Source organism: Erigeron canadensis, chromosome 8 (assembly GCF_010389155.1).
Source record: "Erigeron canadensis isolate Cc75 chromosome 8, C_canadensis_v1, whole genome shotgun sequence".
Taxonomy (NCBI): domain Eukaryota; kingdom Viridiplantae; phylum Streptophyta; class Magnoliopsida; order Asterales; family Asteraceae; genus Erigeron; species Erigeron canadensis.
The window spans coordinates 7,323,313-7,348,532 of NC_057768.1; the positions used below are offsets into that span (position 1 = coordinate 7,323,313).

The window sequence follows — 25,220 nt, forward strand, 5'->3', positions numbered from 1 at the left end:
GCTTCCAAAAATCCCGTAATGATACGCGAACTTCACACAAACCACAACCCATGTTCCATAACTGTGAGGATCATCAGGTTGTGGAAACAACCTGTGTATGGCAATGTGAACAACATCGGCAGCATCGAGATGATCTTAATGGACGCAGTGGTTAGTATTTCTTATCAAATTTAATTTCAGATGATATATGTATGGTTTATTCATGATTTATGATATGGTTTATATTCATGATTTCATGAACATATAAAACGTACAACTACTTATGTTTGTTTCAACTTTGTGTTTTAGGGTCAATGAATTCAAGCTTTTGCCAGGAAAAATGTGATACCAACCTTTGAGAAACTTTTAGTGGAAGGTGGATCGATATGCATGAGTAACTTCTTCGTGCATCAGAATGTTGGGTCGTACAAGATTTTGGATAACCCATACAAAATCAATCTTCACAAATTGACTGCTGTGAAGGTTATTGAGAAGTTTTGTGGATCCATTCATGGATTTAGGTTCGTTTCGTTCCCTGATATGATAGATGGGAAAGTCGAAAACAAAACCACAGTTGGTATGTGTTGCTAATTATATATCTATATCTATATATATATGTATATTTACAGTCGATTTATTAGTAATTTATATGTGGATGGTACAGAAGCATAACTAAGTTCATCTTCAATTTCAGATGTGATTGGTAAAGTTTCTGGATATGGTGATGTGATCATTAGTGATAAAAACGGTTCCTCAAATCAGAGGATGGATGTGTAATTGAAAGACATTGAGTAAGAAACTGTTGTGATTTATATTTCTTAATAACTACATCAATATTTTATATGTAGGGTAATTATTTTGATTATGTAAATATGTAGTGGTAACTGAAAAATTAAAGAAGATTGGGTACCTATCATCTTAAAAAGCAAAGCACAAATAGTTGGAAGTTAACTATATCTTAATCGTCTTAACAACTCAATAGTTGGAAGTTAAGTATGTCGAATTACACAAATAAATGAGATAACACGAAATCAGTTATATGTGTTTGAAAAATAATTCATCCATTTTTACAATGAGAGATGGAATCTGCTTCTTGCATCTCTGGACTTCAAAATTTATATCTTATAATAAGAAACAATATTTAAGCACCAATAAAGTAGATGTACCATCAAAACTCAATATTTAGACTAATTTTTTTGAATATGCAAATATGTAGTGGTAACAAGATGAAGGTAACATTCTAGGATTCATATGTGGATGACTTCAAGGCAAAAATTTCCAATGACAAGGCTGATGTTAATGTGATGATTGTACAGTTTGCGAAGTTGCGGGAATGGAGAGGTATTTCTAGAATATATATCATTGGTTTTTCGATTTTCTCGATACTACTTTAATTCATTACATGTATGTTGACAGGAAATTTCTCTGTGTCTCATGGTTTCAATGTTGCCCGTATTTTCATGAATAATAATATCGATGAAATCATTGCCTTCAAAAAAAAGGTTAGTCATTTATATAGTTGAACATGAAATATGTGATATGAGCGTGTATGATATTTTGATTTATTATATGCAATTTTGTTGAGAAAAACGAGGATGAAGTTGCAAATCATAAGATGATATCATTAGCAGATCCATCAACTGAAGCATTCTTCACTGATACCAAATGTGTCCAACTGTTCGAGTTAGATACCATATTCTTCACTAATACCAAATTTGACATGTTTTTTCTATCTCCAATAGTATGTATTTGCTTTACATAAGATGTGCACATGAATTAAGTTTGGTTCTAATCACAATCATCATTATTGTCTTTACACTTTCTTCTTCCTGCCGATCTTCAATCTAATAATACGAGCATGTAAATGTTATTACTGTTACTATTTTGGCATGAGTACGATGGATTAATTCCAACTCCAGTAAATTGTGACATATTGCTTTATGATATATATACATATATGTTTAGAAGTTGCGTACTCAAAGATCTATACAATTTACGTTGAAATTTTAGGTTGTCCGTGCATCGCACGGGTTTAGGCACTAGTGCTTTTATAAATTTGTTTATGGGCCATTGGGCCTAAATCACCTAAGTACCCAACAATTTGTCTAATAACCCGAATCGATTAAAAAATAACCCGAACCGATTAAAACTCTCCTTCTACACTGAGACGATCGCCGTTAATTTTCAATTTTTCATGGAGTTCAACAATGGCTACTAAACCCAGAAACCATTTAATTTCATCTATTTTTAACATCAAAAACAATGGCGAAATCAAACACCGGACCACCACTACCGCCTTACCCAGCATCGTTCACCGACAACAAATCCGGCCGACAACCCATCGAGGATCCATTCAACGGAAAATGGTCTTTTCTAACGGTATCTCTATGCCCATGTTTAGTATGTTTCATGTTTTTAATGATTATAGTCTCAATCATATTAACAATCAAATTCCATTTGTTGTGCCACACTCCCATTGGTTCTCTTCTTTACAAGAAAAAATGTTAGTTTCAAACCCTAGGGGTAATTTTGTAAATCTACATTCAAAGATGAAATCTTTTCAAAGAGGGTTTTGTGGGGTTTCAAGTTTTGATAATGAAAGTGATGGAAAGGAAGTTGAAAGGGTGTGTAATGTGATCGAAGAATTGTTTGCGTTGGATCGGAATATGGAAGCAGTTTTAGATGATTGTGGGGTGAATTTAAGTCATGATTTGGTTGTTAATGTGTTGGAAAGGTTTAAACATGCTAGACGACCAGCTTTTAGGTTTTTTTGTTGGGCCGGGGGAAAAGATGGGTTTAAGCATGATTCAAGAACGTATAATGTGATGATGGGTATACTTGGGAAGACTAAGCAGTTCGAGACGATGATAGCATTGGTTGGTGAAATGGGGGAGAAAGGGTTGTTGACACTTGAGACGTTTCAGATTTGTATTAAGGCGTTTGCTGCTGCTCAGCAAAGGAGGAAAGCGGTTGGTGTTTTTGAGCTGATGAAGAAGTATGATTTTAAAGTTGGGGTTGATAGTATTAATATGTTGCTTGATAATCTTGGAAGGGCGAAGCTTGGGAAAGAAGCGCAGATTTTGTTTGAGAAGTTGAAAGGTCGGTTTAGTCCTAATATACAAACGTATACGGTGTTGTTGAATGGTTGGTGTCACGTTGGGAATTTGTTGGAGGCGGGGAAGGTGTGGAATGAGATGATTGATGCAGGAATCAATCCTGATATTGTGGCTCATAACATAATGCTTGATGGGTTGTTGAAGGTGCATAAGAGATCTGATGCGGCTAAGCTGTTTGAGGTCATGAAAGCTAAAGGTCCGACGCCTAATGAAAGAAGCTATACGATTATGATTAGGGATTTATGTAAGCAAAAACGAATGAAGGATGCTGTCGAGTATTATGAGAACATGTTGGATTTTGGATGCAAGCCAGATGCTGCGGTTTACACATGTTTGATTACGGGGTTTGGAAACCAAAAACAGATGGATAAAGTTTATGGATTGTTGAAGGAAATGAAAGAAAAAGGATGCCCGCCTGATGGGAGGATGTATAATGCTCTAATTAAATTGATGACAAATCGACAAATGCCAGATGATGCGGTGAGGTTATACAAGAAGATGATTCAAAGTGGCATTGAACCAACTATTCACACCTATAACATGATGATGAAATCGTTCTTCAGGGTCGAAAATTATGACATGGGTCTTGCAGTTTGGGAAGAGATGAGCCAAAAAGGTGTTTGTCCAGATGATAACTCCTATATCGTGTTTATAGGTGGACTTATCAGGCAGGGAAGATCATTGGAGGCCTGTAAATATCTTGAAGAGATGATAGAGAAAGGCATGAAGCCACCTCAACTTGATTACAATAAGTTTGCTGCTGATTTTTGTAGGGCCGGTAAGCCTAATATACTCGAAGAGTTGGCTCAAAAGATGAGATTGGAAGGTAAGATCGAGGTTTCTGACATATTTTCCAGGTATGCTGAGACAATGAAGAAAACGGGTAAGCGTAAAGGCTTTGACTTTGTTAGAAACTGAGGTAATTGGGTAACCACTATTGTGCATTGTTGTTTTAGTGTATGTTTCTCTAGGAGTTAAGTATGCTATCCAGTTGATTGGTACGTCAGTTATCTGTATGTGCGTATCACATTGTGGGGAATCAACCTGCAATTTTTACATCAATGATGAGTTAAGTATTTCAAGTTTTGACTTCAAATTGTAATGTTTTGCATTTTGTATGCTGTATGTATCTTTGTTTTACAGTCTGACAGTTGCGACTATTTTTTCTTTCTTTAGCAGTTCCTGATCATCTATGAATATTTATGAAGCCGGTTTGTACTAAACCAATAGTTACACTTGATTACTAAAAAGTTCCCTTGAATATTTAATTTAATCAAAGCATGTTAACACGAGAGTTATGCCAATCAGTCAATTTCCTTGTAGGCAGCTGAAATATCATCTTATGTTACTTCTTTTTTTGTTATCATATAATTTCTAATCATAGATATATTTGCATGACATTAACTACAGTTTCTTTGCTGGATATTTTATACATGAAAACATTTTCTTACTTCATGAAAACATTGTTGGGTATTGCCCTGGCAACTTGATTAACAACCAATGAATCAATCCCAGATCTGAGCCACTCTTAATTTTATGCCAGTGTATCTTTTTCTTTATTTATCGTACTTCTTTTGTTGTCTTCCGTGTTCTGCAGCTTACTTCTGAATTGGGTGACTGATTGCAAGGAACGTTTTTTATCCAACTACATTCTTGATTTCAGATTCTTAGGAAGATTGATTGCTGCACCAAATCCAGATGATAGAGCTTTGAGAGTAACTATTTAAGTCATATAAACATGTATTAGTATATTACAACACATTATTTCCAACTAGGTGGCGACAGGTGCACTGCCATCAATGCAACTAATGTGAATGTAAGACCAGCCGGATATGCTTAGATGCCTCATGCCTTCTTATAAGTTAGCGTTGCGTTGAGTTGTAAACCCCAGATCCCCTTTGGAGTCTCTCCAAATTATATCTGCATGATTAAACAGTAACACATATCAGTCGCCATCTATCTGCTTTTCTTTTGGACTTTTGGTGTCAGTATGTGTGGCCACGGTGCTTCAGATATATAAACCTGTTTAATATTATTCTCTTACCTGTTAAGATATCTCAAGAGCTAGTAATTCTGCAATGCCTGTCCTGGCTGCACAGAAGCTCAAATTGAGACATAATCGGGCATAAAATGAGGGTTCCATTGCCGTTCCTTTGTATCCCCAGGGAATACAATTCTTAAGTTTGTCCACGCTGCCCCCTAGAATAAGATGATAACCAAAAAACATGGGCTTTGAAAACCAAATCATTAGCAAGCTTAAAGGTAGGGATGGCAAAAATACTTGTACCTGATGGGGAATCCGATACCCAAACCCCATTTGACAGGGGAATCCCCGAGTTGACCAGGGATGGGGACGGGTATGGGGATGTAATCCTATTCCCCGATGGGGGTGAGGACGGGAAACCGTAAATCCCCGATCCCCATTCCCGAATCCGAAAACACTATCTATAATCCTTATAAAGCAAACTACCAATTTTTTTTAAGACATTCAGAACTTAATAACACAAAAATACCCCTCGACAATCTACGTCCCTTACAACTTCACACAGCTATCTACCAAAAAATGCCCCTAAACATATTCCACTCCTCACACCCGTAAACCCCACCAACCATTTTTTTTATCTCCTTTCTCGCCACAAAAAGAAACTTACCTCTTAAAAATCCCCCCACCACCATTGCAGCCACCAGTCCACCACGCTGCCGGCAGTTGCCATATCAGAACGACCAAGCCACCATACTGTCGGTGGTCGCCAGATTACAGCTACCACATCGCCAACATTATGACCATCAACATCTCCACTTAGCCGCTATCACTCTCTTCACTCACCAATGCTGCCACCACCACATTTGATTCATCGTCTTCTTAAATCAACCATTGTTCATTCGTTATCTTTAAAAATCAATATTGTTGCAGCTCTTGAATTCATAACCAATTAAAGGTATACCTAAAGCTTAACCGCTGAAGGAACCTCTTTCTGTTGTTAAAGCAAGTATGCTTTTCAAGCTTTTTCCTTGCTCTTACTAAAGCAGGCACACGCAAAACTCTCTATTTGGCTTTTCACTGAAACCAATACGTCTTTTGTTCCATATATATATACGAGTCATATGCCCGCGCAATGCGGCGCTGCTGGTGGTAGTGGCGCAGGGTGGTGGTGGCGGCGAAGGTGGCAGCGGTGATGGCGGCAACGGTGGCGGTGACGGGTGATGGGGGCGGGAATGCTGGTGAATGTAAAAGTAGTTGATGTTAAAGGAGGTAGTGTAGTTATTTTAAGGATTGAGGGATTTATGTTGTATATTTCATTAAGAGTTATAGGTATATTAGGTGCAGATGTTTAAACTAATGAATAAAGGAGATAGGTATTTTGGGTATATCAATTCATCTTTTGAGATTTTGGGGGAGGGTTCCCCTTTTATAAGTTATTATAGATTATAGATATAGATATATTTGTAAATCTGATCTTTTTAATTTTATGTTTGGCTATTTTAATATATTGTTATTTCTCGGTTGATGTTAATTGCAGGGATTGTCACACACCACCAACACTTATTTTGAAAGTTAATTCGGTAAATTCTTGGTTTTTTGCTCGTATGATTTGGGTATTTTAAAACTTTAGGGAGGGGATATTTTGAATCAATTCACTTTTTATGATTTCTGAACTATATGAGTTGTTTCGTAGAGACGTCGAGTGATTATCTAGGTAAAATGATGGTATGTGTAATTGAGGGAACTTGTGAGGCTGCTTTAAGAACTTTCATGTCACTTGGCATGTTTAGATCAGAGTAAGATTTAATATTTAAGCTTTCAGAGATTCTTTTGTTCCCTGTTATTACTGAGACTATTGCGTATATTTTATTTACCTGTTAGTTAGATTCCAAATGCAGATATGACTTTTGTTTGTATACTGAGAGTGGTTGCTCCTTGGTGGTCATACAGAGATTGTACACATCTGCCGTGACTCGCTACCATGGTATGTATTCATATTTATTGAACGTTTAATGACCCGTTGGTTTCAGGGGAATGCGTCGAAGAGATTTACTCTTCCGAAAATACTAGAGAAATGGATGGGTTATAACCTTCATGATTTCAGATTCACTAATGGAAGGATATACACTAAATGCTCCAAAATGGGTGGGTTGGGTAACAGCAAATGTGTTGGATATTGAGTTTAGACGTGTACCAACTGATGTATTTAAAGAATATGTGTAACATTTGGGGGTTTCGTCAATTGGGAAACTTCATGATTTAATACATAAATCGGTATGTTCAAGAATTCATATTTATCTAAATTTCATAATGGTTGAAAACCTAATCATTTCCCCTGTGTCAGTGAATATCCTGACATACGTGGTTAGCTTGATGCCCCTGATTGTTCATTCTGAAAGAAATAAGTGATAATCTTGATTGCTTTCAATTTTTGAATAGCATATTCTAGAGAAATGACATTCATTTTTATGGTATATTTTCTTCCGTAATACTTGTAAGTTGTATGTGAAATTTTAAAATCTGGCTTTATATATTTTGGTTAAATTGGTTCATCTTTATATCTTTATACAAGTATATAAGTATATATATATATATATATATATCTATTGTTTTGGGTTGATCATTATGACTCATGAGGCCTATGGCGACATAAAATTGGATGCATTGCATAAAACCACATAATTTGATGTTGTCGTTTTTGCTACATAACTGTTCAAAAAATGTCATTACTTATTTAAGATTTTCTGGGTTATTTTTGTTAATTACTCTCTAATTGAGTTGCTACTTGGCTATGTTTGATCAAATTTAGCGACTGAAATTTTTTGTTTTGCAGAGTATCTGCATAGCTAGAATCTCAACTGTAAATGACGTTATGATTGGATGGTTGTCCTTCCAGAATTGAGGTCCTACTATTTATATGTATGATGCAAGTATCATTCATGGGGTACTTATAAGTCATTTGGGTCATTCTAAAAGGTGTTGAATAAAAAAGTCGAGTAAACAACGTTCTATCTTCCATTGTTTCTTGGTAATGAGCTATTGTGTAATAGTTGTCTTTATATTCTGTTGACTTCATATTGTTTAATCATTCCAAATGGTATATATTTTGCCATTACCATAAGAATTTTGTTTAACAGGCTCACTTCCATGGTTCTACAGAAACCTTTTTGAAACTCTTACCTTTCCAGAAATCTATTTCTCCACGTCTAATTATTTACGTTACATTTTTTTTTTCCAGAACTTTTCGTAGCTATGTAAAGTTTGGTGGCAACCATTGTACATATGACGTTGCACCGATGCTCTTAGGCCATGGGAGATGGATGAGATCAAAGCTGGTACACGTGTTCTCTCTATGAGGTGAGATTTGCAACCATTCTGTTCATGTTTATTTCACATTGTAGTTCACCTTTTCGAGATGTATAGATTATTAGATGACCATGACTTGAAATTATTTGACGTCGACTTGATCTGAGTCGAGCCGAGCTCGAGCTACTCGTGTAGTTAATGATGAATGAATTTCTATATTTTTGTAATTTTGCGCATATCAAATTCATTGCAGCTAAGGTTCTCTTTTTGTGCTTCCTAACCAGTGGACTAAGTCCGCTACACGTAAAATCACTTTCTTATAAAGGAGATATGCTTCACGTATACAACAAGATTTTTATTAATAATACCATATTTATAGAAACCTCATATTTTTCTAATTGTTTTTGAACATCTTTATATCATTTATAACCACACCAAAGCAGTTGCTCTTTCTTATTTAGGCTTATAACATAGATTACCCTTTTCGAATCAAAGAGACAGTTATGGAGACTACAACTTCGCCTTCCTTCTTTGATTTTCGCCCGGTTAGAAATTTTGCATATCTCATGAAAACATCGTCGACTATTGCTTCACCAAGTGATTAGCAACTAATGTCTCAATCCCAGCCCTTACACTCTTTGCCACAGCATGTCCTACACCATTATCATCGGTTGATGCATCATTATCGTTATCGTTATCGTATTTCTTTGTTTTCCAAGCCTCCCAGTTCACATCAAAAATCTCGATGTGATCGATTGTGAAGGAACCTTCAATCTCCACCAATTTCATTATCTCAGTAGGAGATGCTGTAAACCAAGGAAGGTTGAATGAATCCAATTTTACTTCGTCTACAAGGCCCTATTATTGCAATAACAACAATTGAATGCTTTAATTAAAAGTGAAGACGCCTTTGTTCTCATAAATTTTTTCAAAAGTAAATGGTAATATTGGCTCCGTTTGGTTAGATGGAATTCCTTAGAAATTCATAAAATTGAAAGTTTAATTCTATTCATTCACTGTTTGGCCTAGCAACTTGAAAGAATTTAAATTTAAAGTTTTCCAACAATCCTTCCATCTATTTAAGGAAAATTTTGAATTCCAACGAAATTCAAGTATGTTGACCAAAACACCATTACTTATTATCATCATCATCATTATTATTATTATAATTTTTGTAAAAACGTATTTTCATTCCCAAAATTGCGACAACCCAACGGAAATCATAACCTCATAGTAATATACCTTATGTTTCAAATAAATACAATTAGCTTACTAACCCGTATAATATGTCGATAATTTAAAAATTTTGCTATCATAGTTTAAATAACAAAAGTAACGGAATTTTATTTTAAAAAAGGAAAATATTTATGACATTATAAGTAAATTAAGAAAAAAAAACTAAGTTTTGAGAAAAAATTGAAGATGAAAAATAAGCTATTTTTGTAAAATGTTGATGTCACAACAATTCTCTTTTACTTAATACTAGTCTTAATACCGTACGATTTACAGATTATATAATATATGATGATACAATTGTATTCATGTAGAGAATAGATTATATATGGTTGTTACATACCTAACTTTGGATACAAATCCTTTCACATATTATATGAAACCCTTGAATTGTGTAACATATATGTATTTAATTAAATGTTTATAACTTAACATATATCTAATCTTTTAAGATAGTTGTATTCAATATTGATATATTAATTGTTAAAATTATTAATTTTTTTTACAAATCATATATATGGAAATGAGTTTAATAATAATAATAATAATAAAATTTATAAAGATATATATATATATATATATATAGGGGTTGGATATTGTAAAACAAGTATTAAAGTAAAACAAATAAGATAAGATCTTGACCCTTAGATCATGGTTAAACTGATGCACGAAGATTCACGAAGTAATTGATGTATGATGATTTTTATGATGCACGGTGATTATCACTGTAGAAAAACCTATTGTTTATTTGTTTTACATTAATACTTGTTTTATTTTACTTAAAACTTATATATATATATATACACGAAAAGGTTCATGTGAAAACTATTTGAATGTAAGAACCATGAGAACTTCTATATAATAATTTGATGTTCATATGTGAATGGTACGTGTGAACATATTCTTTCACATATGAACTATCAAGTTATAGTTATAATTACCTATGTTCATATGTGAATAGTTTTCAAATGAAATTTACCATATATATATATATATTAAATCCAAAGATTATTATTTGATTAAAATTAGGTAATTATGAATTAAGAATTTTTTTTGGTTACACTAAAGTAACACGTGTCGTGCAAGGAATGCGTCAAGTGTCGATTAAAATTTCTTTTTATATTAAATCTAAAGAAAGATTAGTATGTGATTACAATTAGGTAATTATGAATTAGATTTTTTTTTTAACTACACCAAAATTGACACATGTCGTGCAAGGAATACGCCAAGTGTCGATTTAAAAAAAAATACACAATCCTGTTTAGTATATTGGTAGACTAGATGGGTGTCTGCCCGTTGCAGCGGCAAAAATAGACAACGTTCGAAGTGTTGTGACAATGTTAATTTTAGATCAAATACTTTATCGGAACTTTTATGTGCATGATATGTTTTGACAATAACAAACAAAAAAAAATATTTCACGAACAAAGAGAACTTTAAGTTTGAAACTTTTGTATTGACATTTTTGTTTCACCATATAGTATTTAGATAGGGAATACAGAAGCTGGATGAGAATGCGTCATTTCAGGTTCTTAAAAATTAAGGAGGGAGGAACGCAGTTTACTTTATAAGGGAGTATAGATAAAGATTCTAAGAGCATTATTTTATTGTTTTAATTATTTTGTTATTATTATCTACTATTAACATATATATATATATATATATATATATATATATATATATATTAACAACATTATTACTATTGGTTTTTTTGTTATTTATTATAGAGAGAAAATGTCACAAATGGTCGTTTGTCATATTCTCATTTGCCCCATGTGCATTTTTTTCATTGCAAATGGTCCCTTGATTTTTTACTTTCATTGCCAGAAGTCTCTGACAACAACTTCTGCTAAATTTAGCCGTTAAATCCATCACGTGCATACCACGTGAGGGTATTTTGATGCATTTCATAATCATAAGGGCTATTAATCATGTGGTAATTAATAAAGTTGTTGTTATATTATTATTATTATTATTATTATTATTATTATACATAAGATGTATAACAATGCATTATTAAGATTAAATAATACAAGTTTTAATAAAGGATAACTTTAACTTTTGTCAAGTTTTTAACTGAAAGTCTTTTAATTGAATTTCATTAAATTCTGTCAACCAAACATATGACACTTTTTAAAACTTATAAATTCAAATTCCTTAAAATTGTAATTCGATGAAGAGATTCCAATTTATTCAAAAACATTCTGCAAATCAAACGTCCCTTAAAAGAATGGCTGCTTTCTGGTTTTTAGTCATACATAGGGATGACAATGAGGCAGGTATCATCGGGAATCTCAATCCCCATCCCCATACCTGATTTCGACTTGCAAATCCCTGTTGGAAAATAGATTACATCCTCATCCCCATCCCTGACGGGTATCGGGGATCCCCATTGGTGATCGGAGATTTCTTTTTAGAATAAACATAAATTTATAAAAGTAAAAAGATAGCTAAAAGAATATATAGTTCGACCTTTTCTTTTATAAATATGAATATAGTTTTATATACAAACTAATAGCTATGTTAATCAATTGATAAATAAAGTGTGATACATAAAAGTTTTAAATAAAGTAGTTTTAGAATTATAATGATTCTAACAAATAAAAAAACTTAATGTAATTAATTAAATATATATAGCCTTTTTGGGTCGGAGATTTATGGTTTTCTATCCCTATCCGCATCCCCATCTTCATCCCTATCGAAGGATGAAATTACATCCCCATACCCAATCAACTTGGGAATTTTCTAGTCAAACCGAGTTCGGGTACCAGATTCTCCATCATGTGCGAGTACTTTTGCTATCCCTAGCCACACACATACATTATATTATCACATTTTTTTTTCACATTTTGAATATTGGAAGCTTTTTTTTTTTTAATATAATTTTGACCTTATATATATTATTTAATATTATATAATACTTGATTAAACTTATATCTAGTGAAAGTATATATGGAAAACTCAATCAATTTATATAAATTTCATCAAGTATGTTTTTGACATAAAATTGAAGAGTATGTTTTTGACATGAAAATTGAAAGAGTATGTTTTTGTCATGAAAGATATAATTTAATTAATATAAATTTTTTTATATAAACTCAATCAATTTATATAAATTTCTTCCAGTTATACTTTTATTATAAAATTGAAGAGTATGTTTTTGACATGAAAGATATAATTCTTTATTGTACGCTAACGATAACTCTAGAACAATAATTAGCATTCTCATTTTTCTATCTACATTAGTCTATTTTCATGTGGCTATTTGTTAAGAGTACGTTGGTGGTCACATAATACGTATATTACAACGTTATCATATACTCTTCTTTTTTAAGAAAAATAAAATTTAGATTGTTGTATTACTTATAATGCACAAACCAACTCATCACTTAGATGAGTTTTTGGTCAACTATGTGCGAAAAAGCTTAGGGTCAGTTATTGGGGAATATTTATATAGCGCCTGTTGAATCTTACTCACGGATTTTTATACCTTTATATATTATCAAAAAAAAAACAAAACAGATATTGGATGATTACCTCAGATACCATTTCCTGAAGAGCCATGGCCAAAGGCCTCCAAAGGTAATAATAACTTTCTTCACCACGAGGATCCTCAGTCGTCCTACCGGCAAATGTTAAAACCATCCGCCCTCCAACCATCATCTCCTCCGAACGACACCTCAAAAATTGCAAGAAATCCGCTTGAAATTGTTCGTAGTATGCTTTACTGACGCTTTCTGGGGTCGTACTTGCCAAGTATACGTTCCCTTTATTTATCTCTCTCAGTTTAGGAAGCTACATAAAGTAATATTACAACACAAGGGTACGGTTTATGCATACAAATTATGACAATGAATAATGGACTGTTATATTCGATCAATCGTTTTTATGAAGAGAGACTAACCTGTGACAACCAATGTAGACTATAGGAAGAGTGGACGAAATTTAGTGATTCGGCTGGAAAAAGCCTGCCAAAATATGAACCTGGCACACCAGTGAAATAACACGAAGGTGGACTGTAGTGTACATCAGTTATTTTCTCGGTGTTTAATTTTTTTTCGCGTTCATGTAGTGCACAAAAAATGGTGTTAAAATCATTGGTTGGGAGATCGTTTAAGTTGATTTGAACTTCAGGAGGATTTAGACCCATTTCTTGGCTAGTCTTGGCTACCTCATCGATCACCATCGATCCCACTAGAAGTGTATTCGGTCCCAGTGAACATCCAAGATCAGCCATTACTAGAGTTTTGGGATACTTGATGATGTTGCTCTTACACAGGTTGCTAATTGCTTCTTCTATTATCCGTCTTGTTTTCATTATCCCCATTCGCTATCGCAAAGACAAAATTCATCAATATATTGTATATTAAAACATATTGTTAATTATGCATACAAATAACAAGTTATATGATCAATTTTCCCCCTTAACTGCACATAGTTTATATACAAACTAGACATATATCCACGCAATGCGGCATCTGTAGTGGTGGTGGTTATTTTGGGTTTATCAACAACTTAATTGAAAAAATAGATTTTTGTTAATGTTTTATAATGTAGTGTAAATATCCAAAATAACATATCAATCGAGTTTGATCATAATGTACAAAAAGTAAGTTAATTAATTATATGGGAGTTCAGAGTCATAACTGGAAATAAACCATCTTTCCTTAACAACTAATAATTGATGAATAACTACATATAATTAAGTATATGTATCGACGAAGTGCAAATGGTAGCGAAATGTGTAGTTGTAAGGGATTTCAGGAAACCATCAGCCTAGGCCACAAGGACCAAAATAGGGAGAAAAAAAAAGTTGGGAAGTAAAGTCAATGCTGTACCAAAAGTTGATGCTCATAAATACAGTAATTAAACTATCACTAACTCGAAAACTTGTAACAATTAAGGATTTAAACATTCATGAATCGCAATTTGCAATTTGATACCTGAAGTCCTGAGTTATTTAAATAACTTGCATCTCCAACTCCACCATTCATATGAAAGAATTTAACCAAGTCCATTTCTTTAGATTCCATTTTGCCACAAGTTTGAACTGCATGTTACATGTAAGTTATGGTCTTATTTTATAGGCAACACATACGCCCTCCATGTCATTTGCAGTATCTATAATCTATAATACATAATAAAGCAACAAACTTTTTTTTTTTTTTAAATCTTAATTAAGGAATTGAATTACTTAAAATAATCTTCTGATTTATTCATTAATTTAAACATTTCTACATAATATATCTATAATATTCTAATGAAATAATTTATAACATAAATTTCACAATCCTTAGAATAACTACACTATCTACTTTAATATCAATTACTTCTACAATCACCACCATTGCCGCCCCCACCACTCGTCACCATCGCCGCGGTCACTGATATGTCGTATTTTACATCCATTTCCCACAATGAATATAGTTGATTTAGCATGTTTTATGTGTCATTTTAGTATACATTTGGTGCGTTTATAGTATTTTTTAGTGTTTCGGGTTACTGACAGGCATTCAAGCGTAAACCTGGAGAAAACGACATTATTGAGGTGAAATAAGTGCTAACGAATAATTTCCAGAGTGTTTGGATGAAGATAGCAGCTGGTCAACAAAAGTCAAAGCTAGAAAAAGACGCATTGCGCCGCAACAGAAAAACAGTGAGGTTTAGCTGCACCGCAACTAAGCTAATTGTGCCGCAATGCCTTCAAGCTCCAGTCAACGAAAGTCTTCAGTTAAAGAAAGTTAACACCCCATTGCACCGCAACTACCTAGTTGCGCCACAATTGGGTCCGAACCTGGGCAAAATTTTGGAAACTATATATAGCATGCTTAATCATTCCAAAACCCTAACTTTCACTTCCCAGCTGATTTTGGAGCTCTTTGAGGCATTTTTTCATCAGATTTATTATCTTTGAAGATCTTCATTACGATTGGACGATTTCCGTTATTCGTTTTCATTTATTTGTATTCGATAACGATGAGTTCTTCTATTTTGATTTGTTCTTTCATATTTAATATGAGTGGCTAATCTCTCTACCATCCATCTTGATGAAGTGAGATAATATGTAAGGATTGCACAATTTTTATTAATTCAATGTTGATTTTATTTAACGTTATATCGAGATCTTAGCGTATTTCTTTTTTTTAATTTATCTTGAATTGATTGGTGGTATATGTGTGTCTTTAATGGTAATTATTGATTTCATATATGTCATTTTGATTGTTTGGGTATAAACGATTGGGTCTAGGACGGGTATGGTAGATAATCGTTCGATGATAATAGGAATTAATGTGTTAACGGTTGGGTACAATCGATAGGTATAATTGTTATTTTAGGGAAGCTATAAAAGATGTGTCGGGATACCGGTCTTTGTAATAAACTGATTTAAACAAGAGAGTCAAATGATGCATTAACTTGACGGGTACAGGGTTGGTGCTTTGTTTGAGTCTCGGTTATTTAATCAACTTAATTTGGATTTGAACTTCATTTATGTGCAATCTAAGCATGTTGTCAAGCGAAATCAAGATGGATGCCTCTTAAATTATTGTTTACAACCAAAAACTCTCTCTTTTGTGATTAATCATTTGGGATTACTAACCATTTTACTGACTTTTGCAAAGTGGCAATTCAGCCATTAAAACCCCTTCTTTTTGAACTACTTTATTTTAACAATTGCTTAATTAAGTCCTTGTGATCGACCTCGGATTTACCAAGCTAACTATACTGCATACGAACGAGTTCACTGCCTGTGAGTGTGTTGTAGTCAGTCGCTAGGTGATTCATGTTTATAAATTTTAAGACTCGATTTCACACATCAGTCACTCGTCGCCACCGCCACCCACTACTATCATCGCCGCCGTATTGCATGGACATATGACTTGTATATACAAAAAGAGGCGGAAAAATTTAGGGGGGGGGGGGGGGGTTCTCCAATTAGATATTAGTATTATACGAATCAATGTTTATATGATCACAATCTTTAATTTCTTAATCGGTGAAAGACAATATTAATTTTCACACTTTAAATTATTAGTCAAAATAGATCCCTTAAATTAAAAGTTAAAATTTATATTTAATAAGTGATTACATGATCACATCTTTTAATTTCTTTATTGGTCAAAGACAATATTAATCTTCACATTTTAGATAATTAGTTAAAATATATCTCCTTTAATTAAATACTATATGAATTACTTGATTACACCTCATTAGATATATTTATTTAGAAAAATAATTAATTCTCTTAACCTATCTTCTTAAAAATCCGTTTAAAACCAAAATATGAGATTAGAAGAGTAAATTAATGAATTACATTTAGTATAAGGTAACTAAATATTATATGAATCACTTGATTATACCTCATTAGATATATTTATTTCGGAAAATAATTAATTCTCTTAATCTATGTTCCTAAAAATCCTTTTAAAAATATGATCATGAACCAATATGAGATTAGGAGAGTAAATTAATGGATTACATTTAGTAAGTGTATTAAAAGAATTATTAAAAAAAAGGTTAAAATGATCAATCATTACCCATTTGTTTAATTTACCTTTGGCATAATATATAAAATCTTGTAAACATGCAAATAAAATATGTTACTACAAATACTTTATTTGTTTCAACGCACACCATTGATGAATCTCATCATTTATTTAAATTTTTTCCCCCATTTATAAAGTTAAAATTATTTTAATTAGAATAAACTTAAATATAATATAGATACACAAGATTTGCATGTAAGTTTTATATGCAATCCTTTTAAATTATTTTTTTTTTCTATTTTAGCTATTTTTAATTACTTTTTATTTATAATAATCTACCAAATTACCAATTTATATATAAGATGTAAAACACATAAAATAATGGTATTCTGTGATTATGTATAAAGTTTGTGTAATGTGTCTTGGAAGAGAAATGGAGGAATGGAATGATTGAATTAGGTTATCACCAATGTTAAGAACATCTTTAGGTGTCCTTGAGCTGCCACATTATATGTTTACAAATTTGTATACATCTTTATAAATCCTTCAAATCTTATAATTTTATCTTCAAACATACAAACATCCTTACATATCCTTTTACCTCCACTAAAAACAAAAATATATTAAGTAAGAAAAAGTAAAGGCACACCCTTAAGTAAAAGTATCCTTCAAAAAATCCTTAGTTTTGGACAAGATTCAATGACAAAGGATATCCAAAGGTACCTAAAGGCACCCCATTGAAGATAGCCTTAATATGTGACAAAATGTTACCCCCTCTGTCCCATTAATAAGGTCCAGTTTTGAATTTTCAAAGTCTTTTTTCTACAACTTTAACCTAATATATTTTAATTTGTATTGCATAATACTTGATGAAAGTTATATGAATAGGTTGAGGTTTAGATGTGTTTTCATTGGGTATAACTTTTGTCAAGTATTATATAATCCAATAAAAAATATTTAAGGTCAAACTTATAAAAAATAGACTTTGAGTATTCAAAACTGGACACATTTAATGGGACGGAGGGAGTACAAAATATGATGAATGATGACGGGAAAAATTCATAAAAAGGTAACCTTTTACACAAAATTCCTAATAAGTGGAATCCATTTAGTTTTCGTATATTAAAAGGATACAAAATGTTGTTAGTTTTTAACGAACCTCTTCGTTAAGTGTTACATCACGTCAAAACAAAATATGTTGCCTGTGAGTTTTGTTAAAAACTGAAAAAGAAAAAAAAAAAAAAGTTCTTTCATTGAAACTATGATTAGTATAACCATCTTTGAAAGATTTTCACCAATCTTTTCAGTTAAAACGGGGAAGACCACCCACCATATGTGAATCTCGTTGGTTTCCAGCAAAAGGAAGAACTACCCACCAGATCTAAGCATTCTCCATGTTTTTCAGCACCGTATCTGAATTTTAGGCTGTTTCCATTTACCATCAAATGTGAATCTCCGGTGGTGGTTTCCGTTTTTCATTTATCCCGCAAAAACATTACAAAAAACACACACAACACTTAATCCCCCCACCGCACCCCCCAATTAAAACCTCCTCAATCAATAATAAAATGTATATATTATATTTATATTATATTATATTATATATATATGTACAACAGCTTAGGCCATTGTTTCTATTATGTTCATTCTTCTAATTGTTCTTTTTCGACAGCTCGTGTTTCGCCGGAGAAGATTGTGGTGTGTGGACGGGTGTGTGTTTGTGTCCAGCGTTCAACAAAAACAAAGGTCCACCAAATGAAATTGAATAAATGGACATGGAGTATTGTTTATTGGTTTTTGTATTATCGAACATTTTCGTAATTAACTCATTTATGGATTCCATTTTAAGTCCATGTAAACAAAATTAACGACTTGAGTAGAGACGTTGCACTTAACGGAAGATTGGCGTTAAAAATTAACGATATTTCCTTTATTGCAAAATTTTTAGAAATTGAATCCTTTTAATAGACGAAAACTAAATAGGTTCCCCTTATTAAGAATTTTGTGTAAAAATGTTACCTTTTTATGGATTTTTCCCATACATGCATCAAGCCCATCACCAAATGGAAATATATAAATATAAGTTACCAATCAAACAATATCAAATAATATAATCTAACAATCTCCTTTTTAGTGTTTGATTTGTGAATTTGACGTTCTTCAATCAGTTGCCTCTTCCATGACTTCTACCTTGCCCCCTTCCAACTTTTCTCATTTTGTTAGGTATCCTGTGCCATTTATTGTAAGTCTCAACTCAAGAGATGGTACTAACTGAAGACACCTCTATGTCGATGGTGAGATTACTTTGCAATATAAACACTGAACTGGAGACGACCAATTGCAGTGAATGTATACCAAGTTCTTGGTTAGATTACTTATTAAGGTGACAATAAGTAAAGAGAAAGGAACAACTAAATACAATAAAGTAAATATGGTGAGACCAAGTTGTGACTTTTCAAGTGTATCTTATTTATTAACTTCAATAAAATACAAGGTTGTTGCGGAACCAAGATAATACACGAATGTAAATATCTTAACAACCTATGAAATATAAATGATCTATACTTGAAAATTCTTTTATACAATTGAAACACTTAAAGTTGTGAAATGCTCCTTTTAGCGCTTGGGAGAATATTGCACAAGTTCACTAAAGATATTGCAAAGTCTGAATATGCAAAGGTTATTTCTTGGTTGTGCAAAGACCTCTATTTATAGGCAAAGTTGTCATTGGGATTCCAACTTTGCCGTACAAATATGGTTGTGAGCATTTAAGGATGTAATTTGAAATCGTTTGAAATGCTAGATAAAGTAAGACATAAAGTCACTTTATCCAACCTGCTTTATGCACTTTTGTACTTTAATCATAGACAATTGCTATGGTCCGGATAGTAGTACATAAAGCAAAAATGTCTTCCTTGTAATCAGTGTAAAGCGTTGTAAATGCTTTAAACTGATAATCTCCAGTTTCTATTTGAGTAGAATTTCAAATGGGCTTTGCTGCCATTGTCAATCTTTATCTAGCACTTGTTGTCTTCGACTTCAATTGGAATGTCTTCAGGTTTGATCAGATCTCAACTGGAGGAAGTCTTCAGTTGCATTAACTGTACATTGCAACTGGACTTCTATATATTTCTGGACAATTCTTCAGGTCTCCAGATGCAACTGGAGACGCTCCAATTTTCAGCAAAGCTGGACCTAACAGTTATCCCCTTATGAACGATCATCCGAAGCTTGGATATTATCAGCAATGTCTGGAGGAGGGGTGTTATGAGACCCTAACACATTTTTCGTATCTCACCAAACTCCTCCTTTGGCATACCTCACATTTTCTGATTGTGTGACCTATTTGGCTTCTGTTAGTTTTTGAATTTTTTTTCTTGAGGTCAGTCTTTCTTTGATCACTTACATTGCATTGATCATTCTTCTTCGTTCTAGATACCTGGTTTCATCTTCAAGCAAAGACTCAAATATCTTTTAACATTATTGTAACACCTGCTGTTTGGGCCGGTCAATATTACAGGACTAATAAAATTGGAATTGAGTCAAACCTAGAGTTTATAAACTTTTGTGAAAAAAAGGTGGGTATGAATAGTTAGAATAATAATTTAAAAGTATGTAAAGTTGAGTCAACAAAATATTTGATCGAGTTTCGATTAAAAAGTTTTAACTAAACGAATCATTTCTCTGGAAAAACCAACACTAATCGCGAGAGTGCTCAAAGGGAACAACAACCCTCCACCACTCCTTTTCCTTCTCACTTCCTCATGTCCCATTCTCTCTCTACTCTCAATTTCTCTCCTCTATCTCTCTAATAAAGGAAGACCTAAAAGTTCTTCCCCGTCTCTTCTTCAATTTGGTTTTCGATTAAGAAATAAGCATTGTTTTTAAAACTAGACCCAACCTCGAACTGGTCTCGAGGGCGGTCACGGTCCAATGCAACGGTCGAACCGTATTGAGAAAACCACACTTTAATTTTTATATATTTAGAAAGATATATTATGTAAGTTGATATATTGAATTTTCTGTAATATTGGAAACAAAATATGACTTAGTACAACTGGTATGCGCGCCCAAAGTTATTGTGTAGGTGCCAAGCTCGAATCTTGGTATCGTTTTTTAATTTAAATTTTGAAAAATTGACAAATTAATGATATATATATAATAGAAGGAAAGTTTACACCAACTCCCATTTGGATGGATTGGTAAGCATCAAGGTTATAAATATCGGTTATCGGTTTATTATCGGCCGACCCCCGATAAGCGATAAATAGGATATATATCAGAGATATATCGGTGATATATCGGATACCCTAAAATGTAAAGGAATTTTCTCTAAAACTTATATATATACTAGCAATATATACAATTTGTAATGCAATACATCAATAATTAGAATGAAAAACTGTAGAAAAAAAATAATTACAATTAAAGTTTCGAAATTTAAGTATCTATAGAGTATATTCAGAAGGAAAAAAACGGTAGTAAAGAAAGTAATTACAATTTACAAGTAGAAATTTTTTTAATATTAAAGATTAACTCAAAAGTTAAAGAATTAATTAAAAATTAAATAGAAAAAATTGAATTAAAGAAAGTAATAAACCCTAACATTTGATAAAAACCCAGTTTGTTTTTTATAAAAGAAGTGGTCACAATTTTTTTTGACCGATATTGACCGATAAGTGTCGAGTTTGACCGAAATTTGACCAAAACGATAAATTGCCCGATAAGTCATTTTTCTTATCGGTGAAGGGCCGAAAACCGATATATATCGGTCGATAAATTCGATATTTACAATCATGGTAAGCATGCTCCACTCCAAGTTGAAGGTCCCCCGTTGAGTCTGCTTGCCAACAAGATTTTTAAGTCTTTAAACACAAGACCATAACAAAAAATCGTCCGACCCTCTGGTTTCTGGTCGGACTGGTCCAACTGGCCGGTCTGGTTCGTTTTTATGGACGATAAGCAAGAGACTTGTAAAGTTGTAATAACAATGGAAATAAGCAAGAGATCAACAACAACTTGTAATAAGAATCTAGTAAATGAACCAAGATCATCCATCTTAGGAAGAACAAGTCACCATTTTTTTCTCTGTCTCAAGTTTGGATTTATGGATCTAGGGTAACAATTTATAAGTAAACTTACTTCATAGTTACTTAGATTATGTTTCTATATGTCTTGGGTCACTAGATTTCGTAACACTTATAAAGATTGAATGTCGCACCAAATCTATATGAACAAGTAGTAATATATTGGATGATACATTAGAATCAGCCTTATACTACTCGTGCTCCTCTCGTCCCTGTTCGTGCACCATCCAGGGACGAGTGAACACCGGGTTCGACTCATCCCTCCCACTTTCATTCTTCAATAGGCGAGTGTGGTTGGCTTTTCTTTTCTTTTTTTTCTTTTTTTAATTTGGCAACGCCTAATAGAAAGAAAAGTGAAACTTAGGGGGATTTACATACCAAGTCCCTCAACGGCTAGTATATTTAAAATTGAAGTTTCACAAATTGACACAAATAGTTCGTAATAGTCTTTTTTTTCCAAATCTATTTTTATGCTACCATTTAAGTTTAACTCACACATAAAACTCACATATTACTTATACTAATACATAAAACATTTCCAAATCAACCATGTCAAACATCAACAACCAACGACCCGCCGATTTCTTCAATGTGACTCTAAACTATGCACCGACAAACTCATTCTTGGTACCACAAATATCGAACAACTGACCGCCAAAACCACAATATCCACTGTTTTCAACATCTGAACCACCACTCCAACTGATGATGCCACATCCAACACTCATTTTCAATAATTCACGCAAGCTTACTTCAAATCAATTTTCGCAACAACAACCAAATTTCTACCATGGAGGCTCATTGTCGTCGATACCATATCTACCCGATCCCACTCCCACACCCCAATCCGCACCAATTCCCATACTCGAAATCGTACCTGATCCCATACTCGAACCGGCTTCTAGGCGCAAGAAGAATTCGAAGGAACCAATGGAAACCAACAATCCGGAAAGAGCGGTTTGGAGCGAGTTAGAAATAAAAATTATAAAAGGAATGTTGAATCGAAGCTTCCGAGGATCCAAACCTTGGCAACAACCAAACCAGCGATTGTTTTTGGGGAAAAAACAATACAAAACTACAATGCCCGAGTCTCTATATAATGAAGACCTAATCAAGTAACGGGGAAAAGGAATCAATGCCATTTGTTCGGGTTATGATTTACACCAGGGTAGTGGTGAGGACGCGCGCAGGTTATATGGAGCCAGCTTATTCAGAGTACTTTAATCAAAACAACCCTAAGTATAACATCTATGATTGTTGGAAGATAAACCGAAGTTCCCGACGGTTTCCGGTGTTGATGTATTGGGTTGAACCATGCATAAAAGGCTAAACATCAATGTCGTTGATAGTGATGATGATGTCCAAGACCTTGATCTGTCGACCTTTCCAAACCAGACCTTTTCGGTCTGGCTATATATGTGGCTCCTGCTAAGACAAAGACTCTGTAAACCTCGGGAACATTTGACGCAGAGTCGTCTCGTTCATCAGCTTGGTACTGGTTACTTGGCTTGAAAGGATTGGGAGCTCCAAAAAAGCCCTTTTGGAGACACAAAGGAAATCACTTTACATCATTCATGAGCAATAAAAGAAGCGCACTATGTACACGGCTCTATATTTTATGGTTCAAACCAGTTTGACGACGAAGAAACAAAATTCATCTGCTTCACGAAAAAGAAATTGATGGCCGAGTATGCGCCTTTCCTCCAAGGTTTAGACAACTCGTTTATTTTACTTTTTTAAATAATATGTCATGCTTTTTTTTAAAAAAGTATTTAGGTATGTTGTTTTTTTTCAAGTATTTAGGTTATGTTGTATTTTTATTTTGTTGTATTTTTTTTTTATAAATGTTTTATTGTATTTTTTCATTATGAATAAATTGGGTGTTTTATTTAGTTTTTGTTAAATTTTGGGAGATTAAAAGTGGGTGATTAAAAGTGTGAAGTTAAATAAAGTGTAGAATTAAATAAAAGGTAGGTCCAATAGTAGTCTTTAGTATTGGGTTGATTTAGGAGGATTAGTCCTTGGATGATGTTTTCTGATGTGGCTTTAACTGGGACTAGTCCACCTGGGACGAATTAGTAGTATTGGGCTGCCCCTTATGTCCAACTAGGTGGCTGCATGTGCAGTGACAATCAACGCAACTAAGTGAATGGTGCGTTGAGTTGTAAATGTTGGAACCACGTTAGTGTGACCGTCACTGATCATGTGTCATTCCTGATATGATAATTGACGATAGCTGAAATTCTTATGTCTAGTAAATATATAATGGGTGTATTTACTCTTAAAGACGTAATATAGGGTTTCCCATTAGATCATTGGAATTATGAGGACTAATGTTACACACATTAAACACCAGAGGAGTTGAATGTGTAAATACTTTCATTATAAATAGAGAGTCATTAACCCTAAATTAGGTTAATGGAGAATCACATAAACACACCCTAATCCCTCCTAAATTCGTGTGTGTCTTCCTCATTAAATCCGTGCATCATGTTACAGCCGAATTTATCATCCCATTATTACTCAATCATCTTGTTATGGGAACCCGAAATCAATAGCAATCATGTTTTATGTTCTTACAAGTTCCACAGGACGATTAAAGATGTTTTATCACTCGAATCGAATCATGTTTATTCCAACATGTTGTATCAGAGCCATGTTACGAACTATAAGTCATAATTTGGTTCGAATTTGGTGAATTTCGCGAACTAAAAATCTGCAGAATAAGAAATTCGCGCTGACGCCATCACGAGTTCGTGCTGACGTCATCATGTACTAAAACTAACTTCACGCTGACGTCATCTTCGTGCTGACGTGTAACATCCTAAATATTTTATGTTGACCTTCCGTTAGTCAAACGTTAACCGTTTGTTGTGTCGTTAATTTCTTTAAGCGTTAACTAATATTTGTGTTGTTAGGGGATGATTAATGGGCCTAATGTGATTATGTTATTGAGTTATGAGATGTTAGTATGGTGTGTCGGTTCACCATTATGTGCTTAAGACATTAATTGGTCATCATTTAGTATATA

The 25,220-nt window shown here is 33.3% G+C and overlaps 2 protein-coding genes across 2 annotated transcripts; one reads left to right on the top strand and one right to left on the bottom strand.

The window, feature by feature from the left end:
* Positions 1-2,145: 2,145 nt before the first annotated feature.
* Positions 2,146-8,612, top strand: LOC122579793 (pentatricopeptide repeat-containing protein At3g62470, mitochondrial-like). Its single transcript, XM_043752028.1, has 5 exons — positions 2,146-4,911; positions 6,617-6,659; positions 6,773-6,875; positions 6,978-7,063; positions 8,318-8,612. Exon 1 carries the CDS (start codon positions 2,187-2,189, stop codon positions 4,011-4,013), a length of 1,827 nt encoding a protein of 608 aa, XP_043607963.1. The 5' UTR covers positions 2,146-2,186; the 3' UTR covers positions 4,014-4,911; positions 6,617-6,659; positions 6,773-6,875; positions 6,978-7,063; positions 8,318-8,612.
* A 230-nt stretch (positions 8,613-8,842) lies between these two features.
* LOC122609780 (S-adenosyl-L-methionine:benzoic acid/salicylic acid carboxyl methyltransferase 3-like) lies at positions 8,843-14,636 on the bottom strand. The gene is made up of 4 exons (XM_043782722.1): positions 14,562-14,636; positions 13,523-13,948; positions 13,156-13,413; positions 8,843-9,243 (listed from the first exon to the last, which is right to left on the bottom strand). Exons 1-4 carry the CDS (start codon positions 14,634-14,636, stop codon positions 8,968-8,970), a joined length of 1,035 nt encoding a protein of 344 aa, XP_043638657.1. The 3' UTR covers positions 8,843-8,967.
* Positions 14,637-25,220: the final 10,584 nt, after the last annotated feature.